General features: G+C 60.3%; 2 protein-coding genes across 4 annotated transcripts in view; one reads left to right on the forward strand and one right to left on the reverse strand.

The window, feature by feature from the left end:
- SUZ12 (SUZ12 polycomb repressive complex 2 subunit) overlaps window positions 1–7,357 on the forward strand; it is a 35,131-nt gene extending 27,774 nt beyond the window's left edge. The window contains exons 16-17 of one of the 3 annotated variants that reach the window (XR_011850900.1): window positions 3,671–6,575; window positions 6,609–7,357. Coding sequence is in view for 1 of the 3 variants with exons in the window: in XM_072131551.1 (XP_071987652.1) it covers window positions 3,671–4,025 (355 nt within the window). In the remaining 2 variants the exon portion in view is untranslated. Of the gene's footprint in view, window positions 1–3,670 lie in introns of all 3 variants that reach the window. The other 2 variants (XR_011850901.1, XM_072131551.1) reach the window with 2 other exon arrangements.
- Window positions 7,358–9,767: 2,410 nt separating this feature from the next.
- Window positions 9,768–16,468, reverse strand: CRLF3 (cytokine receptor like factor 3). The gene is made up of 8 exons (XM_072131552.1): window positions 16,311–16,468; window positions 13,433–13,640; window positions 11,835–11,919; window positions 11,584–11,761; window positions 11,275–11,497; window positions 10,791–10,923; window positions 10,607–10,719; window positions 9,768–10,537 (listed from the first exon to the last, which is right to left on the reverse strand). Exons 1-8 carry the CDS (start codon window positions 16,464–16,466, stop codon window positions 10,287–10,289), a joined length of 1,347 nt encoding a protein of 448 aa, XP_071987653.1. The 5' UTR covers window positions 16,467–16,468; the 3' UTR covers window positions 9,768–10,286.
- Between the last annotated feature and the right edge of the window lie 2,048 nt (window positions 16,469–18,516).

Genomic DNA, 18,516 nt, shown 5'->3' on the forward strand with positions numbered 1-18,516 from the left:
TCCGGGGGCTGGGGGGGTTTGAGGAGGAGCACGAGCGCGGGCGGTCCGGGGGGGGGGGTTTAGGAGGAGCACGGGTGGAGATGATGTGAGTGGTGGTCAATGGTTGAAATCAGATGGTGTGCAGAGAGACTGGTGGGCAGGACGAAGGTTGTGTGCTGGAGAAGGTCTGCAAAGATGGGCGTATGCAGGGGTGGGGGTGTGAGTGTGCCGGAAGTTGGTTTAGACATCTTGGGAGCATCGGAAGGGGCATCTCTGGTGCACTGTGGGTTGGGCATCTGTTGAGGCATATGGGGAGTAATGAGAGGCCTGGGCGTCAGAAGAGGCATCCCAGGAGGAGTGCCTAGGGTTAGGCTTCACAAGAGGCATCTTGGGAGCAATGCTACAGCTTGGGGTCAAAAGCGGAATCTCAGGAGCAGTGCTGGGGTTGGTCTCCAAAGAGGCATTTCGGGAGCAGTTAGGAGGCGATTTTGGGGTTCATTGAGAGATCTTGGAAGCAGTGTGAAGGTGCCAAGACCGTTAAGGAATCTCAGGATCAGCGGAAGAATGCTGGACTTTGGTTGAGGTATCTCCGAAGTTGTGGGTGTTGGTTGAGACCTCTCAAGAGCAATGTGACTGCTGGACGATGTTTGAGGCATCTTTTTGGGATGGACATCTGAAAAGGCATCTTGGGAGCAGTATGAGAGCTGGGTGTCAGTTGAGGCATCTCGGGAGTGGTGTGAGGACTGGGCGTCGGTTGAGACCCCTCGGGAGCAGTTTGAGAGGGGCTGGGCATTGATTGAGGCATTTTGGGGGCATTGTAAGGTCTGGGCATCGGTTGAGGCATCTCGGGGGCAGTGTGAGGTCTGGGCATCGGTTGAGGCATCTCGGGGGCAGTGTGAGGACTGGACGTCGGTTGAGGCATCTCGGGGGCAGTGTGAGGACTGGGCGTCGGTTGAGGCATCTCGGGGGCAGTGTGAGGACTGGGCGTCGGTTGAGGCATCTCGGGGGCAGTGTGAGGACTGGGCGTCGGTTGAGGCATCTCGGGGGCAGTGTGAGGACTGGGCGTCGGTTGAGGCATCTCGGGGGCAGTGTGAGGACTGGGCGTCGGTTGAGGCATCTCGGGGGCAGTGTGAGGACTGGGCGTCGGTTGAGGCATCTCGGGGGCAGTGTGAGGACTGGGCGTCGGTTGAGGCATCTCGGGGGGCAGTGTGAGGACTGGGCGTCGGTTGAGGCATCTCGGGGGGCAGTGTGAGGACTGGGCGTCGGTTGAGGCATCTCGGGGGCAGTGTGAGGACTGGGCGTCGGTTGAGGCATCTCGGGGGCAGTGTGAGGACTGGGCGTCGGTTGAGGCATCTCGGGGGCAGTGTGAGGACTGGGCGTCGGTTGAGGCATCTCGGGGGCAGTGTGAGGACTGGGCGTCGGTTGAGGCATCTCGGGGGAAGTGTAAGGACTGGGCGTCGGTTGAGGCATCTCGGGGGGCAGTGAGAGGGACTGGGCGTCGGTTGAGGCATCTCGGGGGCAGTGTGAGGGGCTCGGTGTCTGTTGAGGCATCTCGGGGGCAGTGTGAGGGGCTGGGTGTCTGTTGAGGCATCTCGGGGGCAGTGTGAGGGGCTGGGTGTCTGTTGAGGCATCTCGGGGGCAGTGTGAGGGGCTCGGTGTCTGTTGAGGCATCTCGGTGGCAGTGTGAGGGGCTCGGTGTCAGTTGAGGCATCTCGGGGGGGCAGTGTGAGGGGCTCGGTGTCTGTTGTGGCACCTCGGGGGCAGTGTGAGGGGCTCGGTGTCGGTTGAGGCATCTCGGGGGGGCAGTGCGAGGGTCTCTGTGTCGGTTGAGGCATCTCGGGGGGGCAGTGCGAGGGGCTCGGTGTCTGTTGAGGCACCTCGGGGGCAGTGTGAGGGGCTCGGTGTCTGTTGTGGCATCTCGGGGGCCGTGTGAGGGGCTCGGTGTCTGTTGAGGCATCTCGGGGGCAGTGTGAGGGGCTCGGTGTTTGTTGAGGCATCTCGGGGGGGCAGTGTGAGGGGCTCGGTGTCTGTTGAGGCATCTCGGGGGCAGTGTGAGGGGCTCGGTGTCTGTTGTGGCATCTCGGGGGCAGTGTGAGGGGCTCGGTGTCTGTTGTGGCATCTCGGGGGCAGTGTGAGGGGCTCGGTGTCTGTTGTGGCATCTCGGGGGCAGTGTGAGGGGCTCGGTGTCTGTTGTGGCATCTCGGGGGCAGTGTGAGGGGCTCGGTGTCTGTTGTGGCATCTCGGGGGCAGTGTGAGGGGCTCGGTGTCTGTTGTGGCATCTCGGGGGCAGTGTGAGGGGCTCGGTGTCTTTGAGGCATCTCGGGGGCAGTGTGAGGGGCTCGGTGTCTGTTGAGGCATCTCGGGGGCAGTGTGAGGGGCTCGGTGTCTGTTGAGGCATCTCGGGGGCAGTGTGAGGGGCTCGGTGTCTGTTGTGGCATCTCGGGGCAGTGTGAGGGGCTCGGTGTTTGTTGAGGCATCTCGGGGGGGCAGTGTGAGGGGCTCGGTGTCTGTTGAGGCATCTCGGGGGCAGTGTGAGGGGCTCGGTGTCTGTTGTGGCATCTCGGGGGCAGTGTGAGGGGCTCGGTGTCTGTTGTGGCATCTCGGGGGCAGTGTGAGGGGCTCGGTGTCTGTTGTGGCATCTCGGGGGCAGTGTGAGGGGCTCGGTGTCTGTTGTGGCATCTCGGGGGCAGTGTGAGGGGCTCGGTGTCTGTTGTGGCATCTCGGGGGCAGTGTGAGGGGCTCGGTGTCTTTGAGGCATCTCGGGGGCAGTGTGAGGGGCTGGGTGTCTGTTGAGGCATCTCGGGGGCAGTGTGAGGGGCTCGGTGTCTGTTGTGGCATCTCGGGGCAGTGTGAGGGGCTCGGTGTCTGTTGTGGCATCTCGGGGGCAGTGTGAGGGGCTCGGTGTCTGTTGTGGCATCTCGGGGGCAGTGTGAGGGGCTCGGTGTCTTTGAGGCATCTCGGGGGCAGTGTGAGGGGCTCGGTGTCTGTTGAGGCATCTCGGGGGCAGTGTGAGGGGCTCGGTGTCTGTTGAGGCATCTCGGGGGCAGTGTGAGGGGCTCGGTGTCTGTTGTGGCATCTCGGTGGCAGTGTGAGGGGCTCGGTGTCTGTTGTGGCATCTCGGGGGCAGTGTGAGGGGCTCGGTGTCTGTTGAGGCATCTCGGGGGCAGTGTGAGGGGCTCGGTGTCTGTTGTGGCATCTCGGGGGCAGTGTGAGGGGCTCGGTGTCTGTTGAGGCATCTCGGGGGCAGTGTGAGGGGCTCGGTGTCTGTTGTGGCATCTCGGGGGCAGTGTGAGGGGCTCGGTGTCTGTTGTGGCATCTCGGGGGCAGTGTGAGGGGCTCGGTGTCTGTTGTGGCATCTCGGGGGCAGTGTGAGGGGCTCGGTGTCTGTTGTGGCATCTCGGGGGCAGTGTGAGGGGCTTGGTGTCTGAGGCATCTCGGGGGCAGTGTGAGGGGCTCGGTGTCTGTTGTGGCATCTCGGGGGCAGTGTGAGGGGCTCGGTGTCTGTTGAGGCATCTCGGGGGCAGTGTGAGGGGCTCGGTGTCTGTTGAGGCATCTCGGGGGCAGTGTGAGGGGCTTGGTGTCGGTTGGGGGGGCAGTGTGTTAGTTCTGGGCGTTGGAAGAGAAGTGTGTATGACTTTGTGTGGAGGATTGGAGTTGTAGTTATCGGTTTTATGGCTTCTTGTTCCTGCAGGTTCATTGCAGACAATCAGATGAATCATGCCTGTATGTTATTTGTGGATAATTATGGACCCAAAATTCTGAAAAAGAACCTGTGCCGGAACTTCATGCTGCACCTGGTGAGCATGCACGACTTCAACCTGATCAGCATCTCCACCATTGACCGGGCCGTGTCCAAGTTACGGGAGTTACAAGCCAAGGTGGAGCAGGCGGAGCCCCTGAGCTGCAGCGCTGAGGAGGCCGCGGCGGAGGAGCAGACGACACCCCAGGCCAACGGCTTCACCGAAAGCAACGGCAAGGAGCGAGTGCTGGAGAACGATCACACGTCATCAGGGGTCCTGAAACAGAGCAAAAAGCAGCGTTTGTGAGGACCTACCGCGCTTCCACCCCCGGGCGCCCCTGCAAAGCCATCCAAAAGTGAGCGGCTCCCCTCTCAGGCCGCAGGGCGCATTACTTTATGTTCTTTACTCCTCTTTTGTTGCTTCCAGGACAGACTGTTATTTTTAACCTTTTCATAAAGAGGTTTGTATCCCCCTCCCCACACACAATGTAGGGAAGGGACAAGACCACCATGAAATAAGTGACCCCCTCCCGCATCTAGGCGTCCATGTGATATGTTCATTCCACTGACTTTTCCCAACAAATAAACTGGATCTGGACTGTTGTGGAGCAGTTTCCTGCTGTATGTGGATGGATTGTGCCGGTTCCACCGCAGCAGCTCATCCCTTGGGGGGGCCCAGCAGGGATCTGCTTTGTTGTCTGGTTTTGGTGGTGCTCTGGGCCTTGGTACAGTTCTACATTGTCTGCTGTGTCTGGGTAGGATACAGCTCTGCATTGTCTCGCTGGGCACAGTTTTGCATTGTCTGTTTCCTCTGGGGTTCTGGGTGGGATACTGCTCTGCGTTGAATGTCCCCCAATTGGGGTCTGGGCTGCATACAGCCTTGCAGTGTTTGTACATAGTGGGGTGTGGGTCTGTTACTGTTTTTGGTAGTGCTGGGTATGGCACAGGTCTCCAGTGTCTGTTCCCGGTGGGTTTGGTCTGGGTACAGCTCCGCAGTATCGTCTGTTCTTGGTGGTTTGCTCAGCGTGCAGCTCTGCCGTATCATCTGGTCTTGTTGTTAGTTTGGTCAGGGTACAGCCCTGCAGTGTCGTCTGTTCTCGCTGGTGGTCTGAGAGGGTACAGCCCTGCAGTGTCGTCTGTTCTCGCTGGTGGTCTGAGAGGGTACAGCCCTGCAGTGTCGTCTGTTCTCGCTGGTGGTCTGAGAGGGTACAGCCCTGCGGTGTCGTCTGTTCTCGCTGGTGGTAGTCTGAGAGGGTACAGCCCTGCAGTGTCGTCTGTTCTCAGTGGTGGTCGTCTCGGATACAGCTCTGTTCTCGCTGGTGGTCTGAGAGGGTACAGCCCTGCAGTGTGGTCTGTTCTCGCTGGTGGTCTGAGAGGGTACAGCCCTGCAGTGTGGTCTGTTTTCGGTGGTGGTCTCGGAGGATACAGCCCTGCAGTGTCGTCTGTTCTCGCTGGTGGTCTGAGAGGGTACAGCCCTGCAGTGTGGTCTGTTCTCGCTGGTGGTCTGAGAGGGTACAGCCCTGCAGTGTGGTCTGTTTTCGGTGGTGGTCTCGGAGGATACAGCTCTGTTCGTGGTGGTGGTCTCGGAGGATACAGCTCTGTTCGTGGTGGTGGTCTCGGAGGGTACAGCTCTGTTCTCGGTGGTGGTCTCTGAGGGTACATCCCTGCCGTATTGTCTGTTCTTGGTGGTGGTCTGGATCGGTGGATCGTAAAGAGGTTTGTATCCCCCTCCCCACACACAATGTAGGGAAGGGACAAGACCACCATGAAATAAGTGACCCCCTCCCGCATCTAGGCGTCCATGTGATATGTTCATTCCACTGACTTTTCCCAACAAATAAACTGGATCTGGACTGTTGTGGAGCAGTTTCCTGCTGTATGTGGATGGATTGTGCCGGTTCCACCGCAGCAGCTCATCCCTTGGGGGGGCCCAGCAGGGATCTGCTTTGTTGTCTGGTTTTGGTGGTGCTCTGGGCCTTGGTACAGTTCTACATTGTCTGCTGTGTCTGGGTAGGATACAGCTCTGCATTGTCTCGCTGGGCACAGTTTTGCATTGTCTGTTTCCTCTGGGGTTCTGGGTGGGATACTGCTCTGCGTTGAATGTCCCCCAATTGGGGTCTGGGCTGCATACAGCCTTGCAGTGTTTGTACATAGTGGGGTGTGGGTCTGTTACTGTTTTTGGTAGTGCTGGGTATGGCACAGGTCTCCAGTGTCTGTTCCCGGTGGGTTTGGTCTGGGTACAGCTCCGCAGTATCGTCTGTTCTTGGTGGTTTGCTCAGCGTGCAGCTCTGCCGTATCATCTGGTCTTGTTGTTAGTTTGGTCAGGGTACAGCCCTGCAGTGTCGTCTGTTCTCGCTGGTGGTCTGAGAGGGTACAGCCCTGCAGTGTCGTCTGTTCTCGCTGGTGGTCTGAGAGGGTACAGCCCTGCAGTGTCGTCTGTTCTCGCTGGTGGTCTGAGAGGGTACAGCCCTGCGGTGTCGTCTGTTCTCGCTGGTGGTGGTCTGAGAGGGTACAGCCCTGCGGTGTCGTCTGTTCTCGCTGGTGGTGGTCTGAGAGGGTACAGCCCTGCGGTGTCGTCTGTTCTCGCTGGTGGTAGTCTGAGAGGGTACAGCCCTGCGGTGTCGTCTGTTCTCGCTGGTGGTGGTCTGAGAGGGTACAGCCCTGCGGTGTTGTCTGTTCTCGCTGGTGGTAGTCTGAGAGGGTACAGCCCTGCGGTGTCGTCTGTTCTCGCTGGTGGTCTGAGAGGGTACAGCCCTGCGGTGTCGTCTGTTCTCGCTGGTGGTCTGAGAGGGTACAGCCCTGCGGTGTCGTCTGTTCTCGCTGGTGGTAGTCTGAGAGGGTACAGCCCTGCAGTGTCGTCTGTTCTCAGTGGTGGTCGTCTCGGATACAGCTCTGTTCTCGCTGGTGGTCTGAGAGGGTACAGCCCTGCAGTGTGGTCTGTTCTCGCTGGTGGTCTGAGAGGGTACAGCCCTGCAGTGTGGTCTGTTTTCGGTGGTGGTCTCGGAGGATACAGCCCTGCAGTGTCGTCTGTTCTCGCTGGTGGTCTGAGAGGGTACAGCCCTGCAGTGTGGTCTGTTCTCGCTGGTGGTCTGAGAGGGTACAGCCCTGCAGTGTGGTCTGTTTTCGGTGGTGGTCTCGGAGGATACAGCTCTGTTCGTGGTGGTGGTCTCGGAGGATACAGCTCTGTTCGTGGTGGTGGTCTCGGAGGGTACAGCTCTGTTCTCGGTGGTGGTCTCTGAGGGTACATCCCTGCCGTATTGTCTGTTCTTGGTGGTGGTCTGGATCGGTGGATCGGCCCGGTGGATCGGCGGTGATGACCCCCGTTTCTGGCCAGACCAACCTATTTTAATCGGGTGGTTATTGGTTATTTATTGGAGAGCTCCGCCCTGTTGTACATAGGGAGAGGTGCATAGATGTTTGATGCTATTTAATGACAGTGGGGGAGGGGTGGTGGTGGTCATGGTGGGCTTATCTACTGATGACATTTTTGGGATAATTCTGGTCTTTTGCTTTGACCCCTCTGCACACATGGTAGGCTCCGTGTAGCTAGACTGGCGATGTTTGCACACAATGCGGTGACGGCTCCTGCTCCCTCCTGTCCTGTAACCTTTTGTCCATTTCTAATAAACTATAAATGAATCCCGGGGCCCCCTGCCTCGTCTGTGGTGACCCGGGGCCCCCTGCCTCAGCAGAAGACACTGAATTTGAACAGTCAAAATTATAAAACTTTATTTATCTCTGTAACAAAACAATGGTTGGTGTAGAAGAAAAGCCATAGGGGAGGTGGATGTATCACAGCAATGGCTCCAGCAATGAGGTACCCTGTGCCGTGGAGCCGGAGGTATTTCACCTGGGCAGGTGATGTTGAGTGTGCCCCTAAGTGCATAAATATTTAGCTCTGCCCCCACCCCAGTGGGAGGAGCCACTACACTGAACGCTACACATGGAAGAACATGGCGCCAGAAAACAAAGGCTATGACTAAAAAAAATATATATACATTTCATAATGGACCCTGAGCTGGGGGCACCCCAGGAGGGGGAGCGCCGATAATACTGGAGGTAATGTGTGCATCATACAGCAACGAACCAAAGAGGGGCGAGCGGCTCCCCGGAAAACGCCCTCAAAATTGTCTAATAAGATGCTCAAATCAGTGAAGCAACAGCTCATCACATGAGGGACACAGCCAGCCGGACCACGCGAATGAGACCTCCGCCCATCACGTATCTGAGAGGGACACAGCCAACCGGACCACGGCGAATGAGACCTCCGCCCATCACATATCTGAGAGGGACGCAGCCAGCCGGACCACGCGAATGAGACCTCCGCCCATCACGTATCTGAGAGGGACACAGCCAACCGGACCACGGCGAATGAGACCTCCGCCCATCACATATCTGAGAGGGACGCAGCCAGCCGGACCACGGCGAATGAGACCTCCGCCCATCACGTATCTGAGAGGGACACAGCCAACCGGACCACGGCGAATGAGACCTCCGCCCATCACATATCTGAGAGGGACGCAGCCAGCCGGACCACGGCGAATGAGACCTCCGCCCATCACGTATCTGAGAGGGACACAGCCAACCGGACCACGGCGAATGAGACCTCCGCCCATCACGTATCTGAGAGGGACACAGCCAACCGGACCACGGCGAATGAGACCTCCGCCCATCACATATCTGAGAGGGACACAGCCAACCGGACCACGGCGAATGAGACCTCCGCCCATCACGTATCTGAGAGGGACACAGCCAACCGGACCACGGCGAATGAGACCTCCGCCCATCACATATCTGAGAGGGACGCAGCCAGCCGGACCACGGCGAATGAGACCTCCGCCCATCACGTATCTGAGAGGGACACAGCCAACCGGACCACGGCGAATGAGACCTCCGCCCATCACATATCTGAGAGGGACACAGCCAACCGGACCACGGCGAATGAGACCTCCGCCCATCACATATCTGAGAGGGACACAGCCAACCGGACCACGGCGAATGAGACCTCCGCCCATCACGTATCTGAGAGGGACACAGCCAACCGGACCACGGCGAATGAGACCTCCGCCCATCACATATCTGAGAGGGACACAGCCAACCGGACCACGGCGAATGAGACCTCCGCCCATCACGTATCTGAGAGGGACACAGCCAACCGGACCACGGCGAATGAGACCTCCGCCCATCACGTATCTGAGAGGGACACAGCCAACCGGACCACGGCGAATGAGACCTCCGCCCATCACATATCTGAGAGGGACGCAGCCAACCGGACCACCCGAATGAGACCCCCGCCCATCACATATCTGAGAGGGACGCAGCCAACCGGACCACCCGAATGAGACCCCCGCCCATCACATATCTGAGAGGGACGCAGCCAACCGGACCACCCGAATGAGACCCCCGCCCATCACATATCTGAGAGGGACGCAGCAAGCCGGACCATGGCTAATGAGACCCCCGCCCATCACATATCTGAGAGGGACGCAGCCAACCGGACCACGCGAATGAGACCCCCACACATCACATATCTGAGAGGGACGCAGCCAGCCGGACTACGCGAATGAGACCCCACCCATCACATATCTGAGAGGGACACAGCCAACCGGACCATGCCGAAAGAGACCGAGACCTCCCGCCCATCACATAGCTGAGAGCGCGCTAGAGGGACACAGCGAAAGAGGACGAGCCCCCTGCCCATCACAAAGATGAGAGCGTGCTAGAGGGACACAGCCAGCCGGACCAAAGACATCGAGACCTCCCGCCCATCACATAGCTGAGAGCGTGCTAGAGGGACGCAGCCAGCCGGGCCACAGCGAAAGAGACCGAGGACCCCCACGCATCACATAGCTGAGAGCGTGCTAGAGGGACGCAGCCAGCCGGGCCACAGCGAAAGAGCCCGAGGACCCCCACGCATCACATAGCTGAGAGCGTGCTAGAGGGACGCAGCCAGCCGGGCCACAGCGAAAGAGCCCGAGGACCCCCACGCATCACATAGCTGAGAGCGTGCTAGAGGGACGCAGCCAGCCGGGCCACAGCGAAAGAGCCCGAGGACCTCCACGCATCACATAGCTGAGAGCGTGCTAGAGGGACACAGCCAAACAGACCAAAGAGAAAGAGACCGAGGACCCCCACCCATCACATAGCTGAGAGCGTGCTAGAGGGACACAGCCAAACAGACCAAAGAGAAAGAGACCGAGGACCCCCACCCATCACATAGCTGAGAGCGTGCTAGAGGGACACAGCCAAACAGACCAAAGAGAAAGAGACCGAGGACCCCCACCCATCACATAGCTGAGAGCGTGCTAGAGGGATGCAGCCAACCAGACCACGGGGGAAGATTGGGAAACGGAGTGAGACTTGGCTGAACCCTGCCGGGATCATATAGCGGCAGCAGGCGGAAGTGAAGGGGCGGAGTTGTGGGCTGGGTCTGGCTATAATTCACTTCTCTTGGAGCCTCGTTAGGATATGGATCTAATCATATTGGTAAAAGGTACCATTCCAACCAATCAGCGCCAATCTTGTCATGTGACTCCGCCCTGATGCATCATATTCATCTCTCAGAAAACTAGAACACCAGAACCTTCCAACCGGGGTGGAAAAATGAGCATCCAAAATACAGACAATCACATGACTGCTCCAACAGCCAATCAAAGACCACCTCACGGTTCCCAGAGCCGATGGTCACTCTGTGCCTACGCTGTGGCCCCTCACTGTTGGCCCCCAGGCTGACGAGCTCCATATCAAATGTAATGGCAGATCCTGGGGAGATAGGGGGCAGCTGATTGGTCATCTCCTTCCCGTTCACAAAGACCGCACCTGCAAGAGACGAGAAATTGGTGATGTCCCAGCGAGACCACGACGTAAGGGCAGCAGCAGAGGACTTACCGCTCGAGCTCATACACACAGCGCCCTCCCTCTGCAGGGACTCCAGGCCGTCCACCTTCCTCACGCAGACCCCAATACTGTCCCTCCGATCCGAGGCCCCAGCCGTCTCCACCCTACAGGGGGCACCACATTGTCACACAGCTGCAGCCGACATCCCGGAGGAACCTGCCCCACCCTACTTTACCTGAATGTCAGCGTCTGCCCCGGGTGGTAGGTGGGTGCCTTGGAGTACAGGACCTCGTGCTGCAGGGAATCGTTACGGAGGGCGATGTTACGGCGACTGCTCAGGCTGTAGCAGTCCAGACCCAGGCTCCACTCTGCCGGAAACAATGACAGGTCAACAATGAGAGCAGAGCACTCACCGTGCAGGATGAGGGTGGTGCGCGGCAGCCAATGACAGCAGAGAGCACAACACTTACCAGCAGGGCGAGGGTGATGCGCCACAGCTGCAGCCAATAACAGCAGGGGGCTGTAGAGAGCAGGACACTCACCATGCAGGATGAGGGCAATGCATCAAAGCTGCACCAAATGACAGCAGGGGAAAGTAGAGAGAGGAGCACTTACCAATCAGGGTGAGGGTGGTGCGCTCCAGCCAATGACAGCAGAGAGCAGGACACTCAGTGCTACGGCTATGGACAGTGGGGGACGGATGAGAGCAGGACACTCACCGTGCGGGATGAGGGTGGTCCGCCCCAGCTGCGGCACACTCCATGGGCTCCACTCCTGACGCCCGTCCCCCCGAGCACAGACTCTAAACTGGTAATCCATGTGGGGGTCAATGTGCAGCACAATAAACTCGCACTCGCTGCCCACATAAGCGTCTTCAAAGTGCCCGGCCGCGCCCCTCCGATACTGCAGCCGGAAATCCCGGGGTGCAAAGTCCTCGTCCACCTGTGGGGGGGACACACAATCAGCTGGGGGGGGGGGGGGGGGGGGGGCACGCGCACACGATCAGCAGGGGGGATCCGCACACAGACCTTGCACCATCGCACCAGGATTGCGCCGGGTCTCTCCAGCAGCTCCTCCACCTGCACCGGGGGTCTGGAGGCCACCGCTCCGAGCCGGGAGATGTGATCCCGGGCCATGGACAGGAAGGCGTCGTCCAGCTGAGCCGACAGGCAGGGGACCTCCACCAGCGAGGGGACCTCCGGCAAACTGCACACACACCACCGTAAGTACGGAGCACCCACAACAAGCCTGCCCCCGGCGCACCCCAGCGCACCCTCACCTGTCCAGCTGGATGTGCAGAGCTTTAGTGGTGAAGTTACACAGGTCCTGGTGGTCCCCAGCGCTACACGACACCGCGACCTCCCCTGAAGAAGAGGAGCATCACAGGTCACCAACACAGAGAGAGTGCACCCACCCAAGCCCCTCCCCCTTGCAGAGTGCACCCACCCAAGCCCCTCCCCCCGCAGAGTGCACCCACCCAAGCCCCTCCCCCCCGCAGAGTGCACCCACCCAAGCCCCCCCCCCCGCAGAGACTGCAACCACCCAAGTCATCCCCTGCAGAGAGTGCACCCACCCAAGCTACACCCCCCGCAGAGTGCACCCACCCAAGCCCCTCCCCCCCGCAGAGACTGCAACCACCCAAGTCATCCCCTGCAGAGTGCAACCACCCAAGCCTCTGCCCCCGCAGAGAGAGCACCCACCCAAGCCCCTCCCCCCCGCAGAGTGCACCCACCCAAGCCCCTCCCCCCCCGCAGAGAGTACACCCACCCAAGTCATCCCCTGCAGAGAGTACACCCACCCAAGCCCCTCCCCCCGCAGAGAGTACACCCACCCAAGCCCCTCCCCCCGCAGAGATTACACCCACCCAAGTCATCCCCTGCAGAGAGTGCACCCACCCAAGCTACACCCCCCGCAGAGAGTACACCCACCCAAGCCCCTCCCCCCGCAGAGAGTACACCCACCCAAGTCATCCCCTGCAGAGAGTACACCCACCCAAGCCCCTCCCCCCGCAGAGAGTACACCCACCCAAGCCCCTCCCCCCGCAGAGAGTACACCCACCCAAGTCATCCCCTGCAGAGAGTGCACCCACCCAAGCTACACCCCCCGCAGAGTGCACCCACCCAAACCCCCCCCCCCCCCCCGCAGAGAGTGCACCCACCCAAGTCATCCTCCTGCAGAGTGCACCCACCCCCGGCAGAGAGTGCACCCACCCGAGTCATCCTCCCGCAGAGAGTGCACCCACCCAAGCCGACCCCCCGCAGAGAGTGCACCCACCCAAGCTACACCCCTGCAGAGAGTGCACCCACCCAAGTCATCCTCCTGCAGAGAGTGCACCCACCCAAGTCATCCTCCTGCAGAGATTGCACCCACCCAAGTCATCCTCCCCCGCAGAGTGCACCCACCCAAGTCATCCTCCCCCGCAGAGTGCACCCACCCAAGTCATCCTCCTGCAGAGATTGCACCCACCCAACCCCCCTCCCCCGCAGAGTGCACCCACCCAAGTCATCCTCCTGCAGAGAGTGCACCCACCCAACCCCCCTCCCCCGCAGAGTGCACCCACCCAAGTCATCCTCCTGCAGAGATTGCACCCACCCAACCCCCCTCCCCCGCAGAGTGCACCCACCCAACCCCCCTCCCCCGCAGAGTGCACCCACCCAAGTCATCCTCCTGCAGAGATTGCACCCACCCAACCCCCCTCCCCCGCAGAGTGCACCCACCCAAGTCATCCTCCTGCAGAGAGTACACCCACCCAACCCCCCTCCCCCGCAGAGTGCACCCACCCAAGTCATCCTCCTGCAGAGAGTGCACCCACCCAACCCCCCTCCCCCGCAGAGTGCAGGTGCGGGTGGCATTCGGTGCTCACCCTAGGACACCTACCTTCCCGCAGCAGACTCTCTGCGGCGCTCACCCCCTGCTCCAGCAGCTTCTGGCACTCGTCGAGGGGTTTGATGTTTTCGCTCTCGATGGCGTCCACCTCCTGCAGCAGCGCGACCAGACGATCCTCCAGCATCTGCCCCACCGCGCTGCACACACCCAGGAAGTGCTCCCGGAGCCCCAGCCGCGTCTGCGCCGCACTGTCCCGGATCTACACAGTAACAGCATGCAGAGACGTATAACATATACAGGGGACACGGGGGGGTGGGGGGTCCCCCCTCTGTGTATATTGGGGGGCGGGGGTCCCCCCTCTGTGTATATTGGGGGGCGGGGGTCCCCCCTCTGTGTATATTGGGGGGCGGGGGTCCCCCCTCTGTGTATATTGGGGGGCGGGGGTCCCCCCTCTGTGTATATTGGGCGGCGGGGGTCCCCCCTCTGTGTATATTGGGGGGCGGGGGTCCCCCCTCTGTGTATATTGGGCGGCGGGGGTCCCCCCTCTGCGTATATTGGGCGGCGGGGGTCCCCCCTCTGCGTATATTGGGCGGCGGGGGTCCCCCCTCTGCGTATATTGGGCGGCGGGGGTCCCCCCTCTGCGTATATTGGGCGGCGGGGGTCCCCCCTCTGCGTATATTGGGCGGCGGGGGTCCCCCCTCTGCGTATATTGGGCGGCGGGGGTCCCCCCTCTGCGTATATTGGGCGGCGGGGGTCCCCCCTCTGCGTATATTGGGCGGCGGGGGTCCCCCCTCTGCGTATATTGGGCGGCGGGGGTCCCCCCTCTGCGTATATTGGGCGGCGGGGGTCCCCCCTCTGCGTATATTGGGCGGCGGGGGTCCCCCCTCTGCGTATATTGGGCGGCGGGGGTCCCCCCTCTGCGTATATTGGGCGGCGGGGGTCCCCCCTCTGCGTATATTGGGCGGCGGGGGTCCCCCCTCTGCGTATATTGGGCGGCGGGGGTCCCCCCTCTGCGTATATTGGGCGGCGGGGGTCCCCCCTCTGTGTATATTGGGGGGCGGGGGTCCCCCCTCTGTGTATATTGGGCGGCGGGGGTCCCCCCTCTGTGTATATTGGGCGGCGGGGGTCCCCCCTCTGTGTATATTGGGGGGCGGGGGTCCCCCCTCTGTGTATATTGGGCGGCGGGGGTCCCCCCTCTGTGTATATTGGGCGGCGGGGGTCCCCCCTCTGCGTATATTGGGCGGCGGGGGTCCCCCCTCTGCGTATATTGGGCGGCGGGGGTCCCCCCTCTGCGTATATTGGGCGGCGGGGGTCCCCCCTCTGCGTATATTGGGCGGCGGGGGTCCCCCCTCTGCGTATATTGGGCGGCGGGGGTCCCCCCTCTGCGTATATTGGGCGGCGGGGGTCCCCCCTCTGCGTATATTGGGCGGCGGGGGTCCCCCCTCTGCGTATATTGGGCGGCGGGGGTCCCCCCTCTGCGTATATTGGGCGGCGGGGGTCCCCCCTCTGCGTATATTGGGCGGCGGGGGTCCCCCCTCTGCGTATATTGGGCGGCGGGGGTCCCCCCTCTGCGTATATTGGGCGGCGGGGGTCCCCCCTCTGCGTATATTGGGCGGCGGGGGTCCCCCCTCTGCGTATATTGGGCGGCGGGGGTCCCCCCTCTGCGTATATTGGGCGGCGGGGGTCCCCCCTCTGCGTATATTGGGCGGCGGGGGTCCCCCCTCTGCGTATATTGGGCGGCGGGGGTCCCCCCTCTGTGTATATTGGGCGGCGGGGGTCCCCCCTCTGTGTATATTGGGCGGCGGGGGTCCCCCCTCTGTGTATATTGGGCGGCGGGGGTCCCCCCTCTGTGTATATTGGGCGGCGGGGGTCCCCCCTCTGTGTATATTGGGCGGCGGGGGTCCCCCCTCTGTGTATATTGGGCGGCGGGGGTCCCCCCTCTGTGTATATTGGGCGGCGGGGGTCCCCCCTCTGTGTATATTGGGCGGCGGGGGTCCCCCCTCTGTGTATATTGGGCGGCGGGGGTCCCCCCTCTGTGTATATTGGGGGGCGGGGGTCCCCCCTCTGTGTATATTGGGGGGCGGGGGTCCCCCCTCTGTGTATATTGGGGGGCGGGGGTCCCCCCTCTGTGTATATTGGGGGGCGGGGGTCTCCCCTCTGTGTATATTGGGGGGCGGGGGTCTCCCCTCTGTGTATATTGGGGGGCGGGGGTCTCCCCTCTGTGTATATTGGGGGGCGGGGGTCTCCCCTCTGTGTATATTGGGGGGCGGGGGTCTCCCCTCTGTGTATATTGGGGGGCGGTGGGCTCCCCTCTGTGTATATTGGGGGGCGGTGGGCTCCCCTCTGTGTATATTGGGGGGCGGGGGTCTCCCCTCTGTGTATATTGGGGGCGGGGCCCCCTCTGTGTATATTGGGGGCGGGGCCCCCTCTGTGTATATTGGGGGGCGGGGGTCCCCCCTCTGTGTATATTGGGGGGCGGGGGTCCCCCCTCTGTGTATATTGGGGGGCGGGGGTCTCCCCTCTGTGTATATTGGGGGCGGGGCCCCCTCTGTGTATATTGGGGCGGGGGTCTCCCCTCTGTGTATATTGGGGGGCGGGGGTCTCCCCTCTGTGTATATTGGGGGGCGGGGGTCTCCCCTCTGTGTATATTGGGGGGCGGGGGTCCCCCCTCTGTGTATATTGGGGGGCGGGGGTCCCCCCTCTGTGTATATTGGGGGCGGGGGTCTCCCCTCTGTGTATATTGGGGGCGGGGGCCCCCTCTGTGTATATTGGGGCGGGGGGCTCCCCTCTGTGTATATTGGGGGGCGGGGGGCTCCCCTCTGTGTATATTGGGGGGCTCCCCTCTGTGTATATTGGGGGGCGGGGGGCTCCCCTCTGTGTATATTGGGGGGCTCCCCTCTGTGTATATTGGGGCGGGGGTCCCCCTGACCTGTGTCCGGGCCTGGCTCAGGGCCTGCAGGCGGCCGCTCAGCTCCCGGCTGTAGTTCCGTGCGGCCTCCATGCTCTCCCGCGCCTCCAGCAGCAGCCCCTCCCGCTCCGCCATCCTCCGGCTCCTCTGCGGAAGCGACACTACAAGTCCCGGCATGCACCGGGCGGAGGCGTGGCCGCCGGACACACCCCTCCACTACAAGCTTTATTGACAATGGAGCACAGAAACAATGCGGCCGACAGTGCAGGGAAGTGACCGCACAGAAACCGCGTAGTCACTGCGCGGTATCCCCATCATACGCGGTGCGGTGTATAGAGGTGTATGGGCTGCGGTGTATACATCATACGCGGTGCGGTGTATAGAGGTGTATGGGCTGCGGTGTATACATCATACACGGTGCGGTGTATAGAGGTGTATGGGCTGCGGTGTATACATCATACACGGTGCGGTGTATAGAGGTGTATGGGCTGCGGTGTATACATCATACACGGTGCGGTGTATAGAGGTGTATGGGCTGCGGTGTATACATCATACACGGTGCGGTGTATAGAGGTGTATGGGCTGCGGTGTATACATCATACACGGTGCGGTGTATAGAGGTGTATGGGCTGCGGTGTATACATCATACACGGTGCGGTGTATAGAGGTGTATGGGCTGCGGTGTATACATCATACGCGGTGCGGTGTATAGAGGTGTATGGGCTGCGGTGTATACATCATACACGGTGCGGTGTATACATCATACACGGTGCGGTGTATACATCATACACGGTGCGGTGTATACATCATACACGGTGCGGTGTATAGAGGTGTATGGGCTGCGGTGTATACATCATACACGGTGCGGTGTATAGAGGTGTATGGGCTGCGGTGTATACATCATACACGGTGCGGTGTATAGAGGTGTATGAGCTGCGGTGTATACATCATACACGGTGCGGTGTATAGAGGTGTATGGGCTGCGGTGTATACATCATACACGGTGCGGTGTATAGAGGTGTATGGGCTGCGGTGTATACATCATACACGGTGCGGTGTATAGAGGTGTATGGGCTGCGGTGTATACATCATACACGGTGCGGTGTATAGAGGTGTATGGGCTGCGGTGTATACATCATACACGGTGCGGTGTATAGAGGTGTATGGGCTGCGGTGTATACATCATACACGGTGCGGTGTATAGAGGTGTATGGGCTGCGGTGTATACATCATACACGGTGCGGTGTATAGAGGTGTATGGGCTGCGGTGTATACATCATACACGGTGCGGTGTATAGAGGTGTATGGGCTGCGGTGTATACATCATACACGGTGCGGTGTATACATCATACACGGTGCGGTGTATAGAGGTGTATGGGCTGCGGTGTATACATCATACACGGTGCGGTGTATAGAGGTGTATGGGCTGCGGTGTATACATCATACACGGTGCGGTGTATAGAGGTGTATGGGCTGCGGTGTATACATCATACACGGTGCGGTGTATAGAGGTGTATGGGCTGCGGTGTATACATCATACACGGTGCGGTGTATAGAGGTGTATGGGCTGCGGTGTATACATCATACGCGGTGCGGTGTATAGAGGTGTATGGGCTGCGGTGTATACATCATACACGGTGCGGTGTATAGAGGTGTATGGGCTGCGGTGTATACATCATACACGGTGCGGTGTATAGAGGTGTATGGGCTGCGGTGTATACATCATACACGGTGCGGTGTATAGAGGTGTATGGGCTGCGGTGTATACATCATACGCGGTGCAGTGTATAGAGGTGTATGGGCTGCGGTGTATACATCATACACGGTGCGGTGTATAGAGGTGTATGGGCTGCGGTGTATACATCATACACGGTGCGGTGTATAGAGGTGTATGGGCTGCGGTGTATACATCATACACGGTGCGGTGTATAGAGGTGTATGGGCTGCGGTGTATACATCATACACGGTGCGGTGTATAGAGGTGTATGGGCTGCGGTGTATACATCATACACGGTGCGGTGTATAGAGGTGTATGGGCTGCGGTGTATACATCATACACGGTGCGGTGTATAGAGGTGTATGAGCTGCGGTGTATACATCATACACGGTGCGGTGTATAGAGGTGTATGGGCTGCGGTGTATACATCATACGCGGTGCGGTGTATAGAGGTGTATGGGCTGCGGTGTATACATCATACGCGGTGCGGTGTATAGAGGTGTATGAGCT

The sequence above is a fragment of the Engystomops pustulosus genome, unplaced genomic scaffold (genome assembly GCF_040894005.1).
Source record: "Engystomops pustulosus unplaced genomic scaffold, aEngPut4.maternal MAT_SCAFFOLD_89, whole genome shotgun sequence".
Taxonomy (NCBI): Eukaryota; Metazoa; Chordata; class Amphibia; order Anura; family Leptodactylidae; genus Engystomops; species Engystomops pustulosus.

Bases quoted from the DNA above. Each gene is read 5' to 3' on its own strand.
- CRLF3 (XM_072131552.1), bottom strand. From the start codon at position 16,466: ATGCCGGGACTTGTAGTGTCGCTTCCGCAGAGGAGCCGGAGGATGGCG. The intron at 10,924-11,274 runs GTGAGTGTCCTG...TGTTTCCGGCAG, and splicing joins GACCACCCTCATCCCGCACG to AGTGGAGCCTGGGTCTGGAC. The intron at 10,538-10,606 runs GTAAGTCCTCTG...CGTCTCTTGCAG, and splicing joins TGTGTGTATGAGCTCGAGCG to GTGCGGTCTTTGTGAACGGG.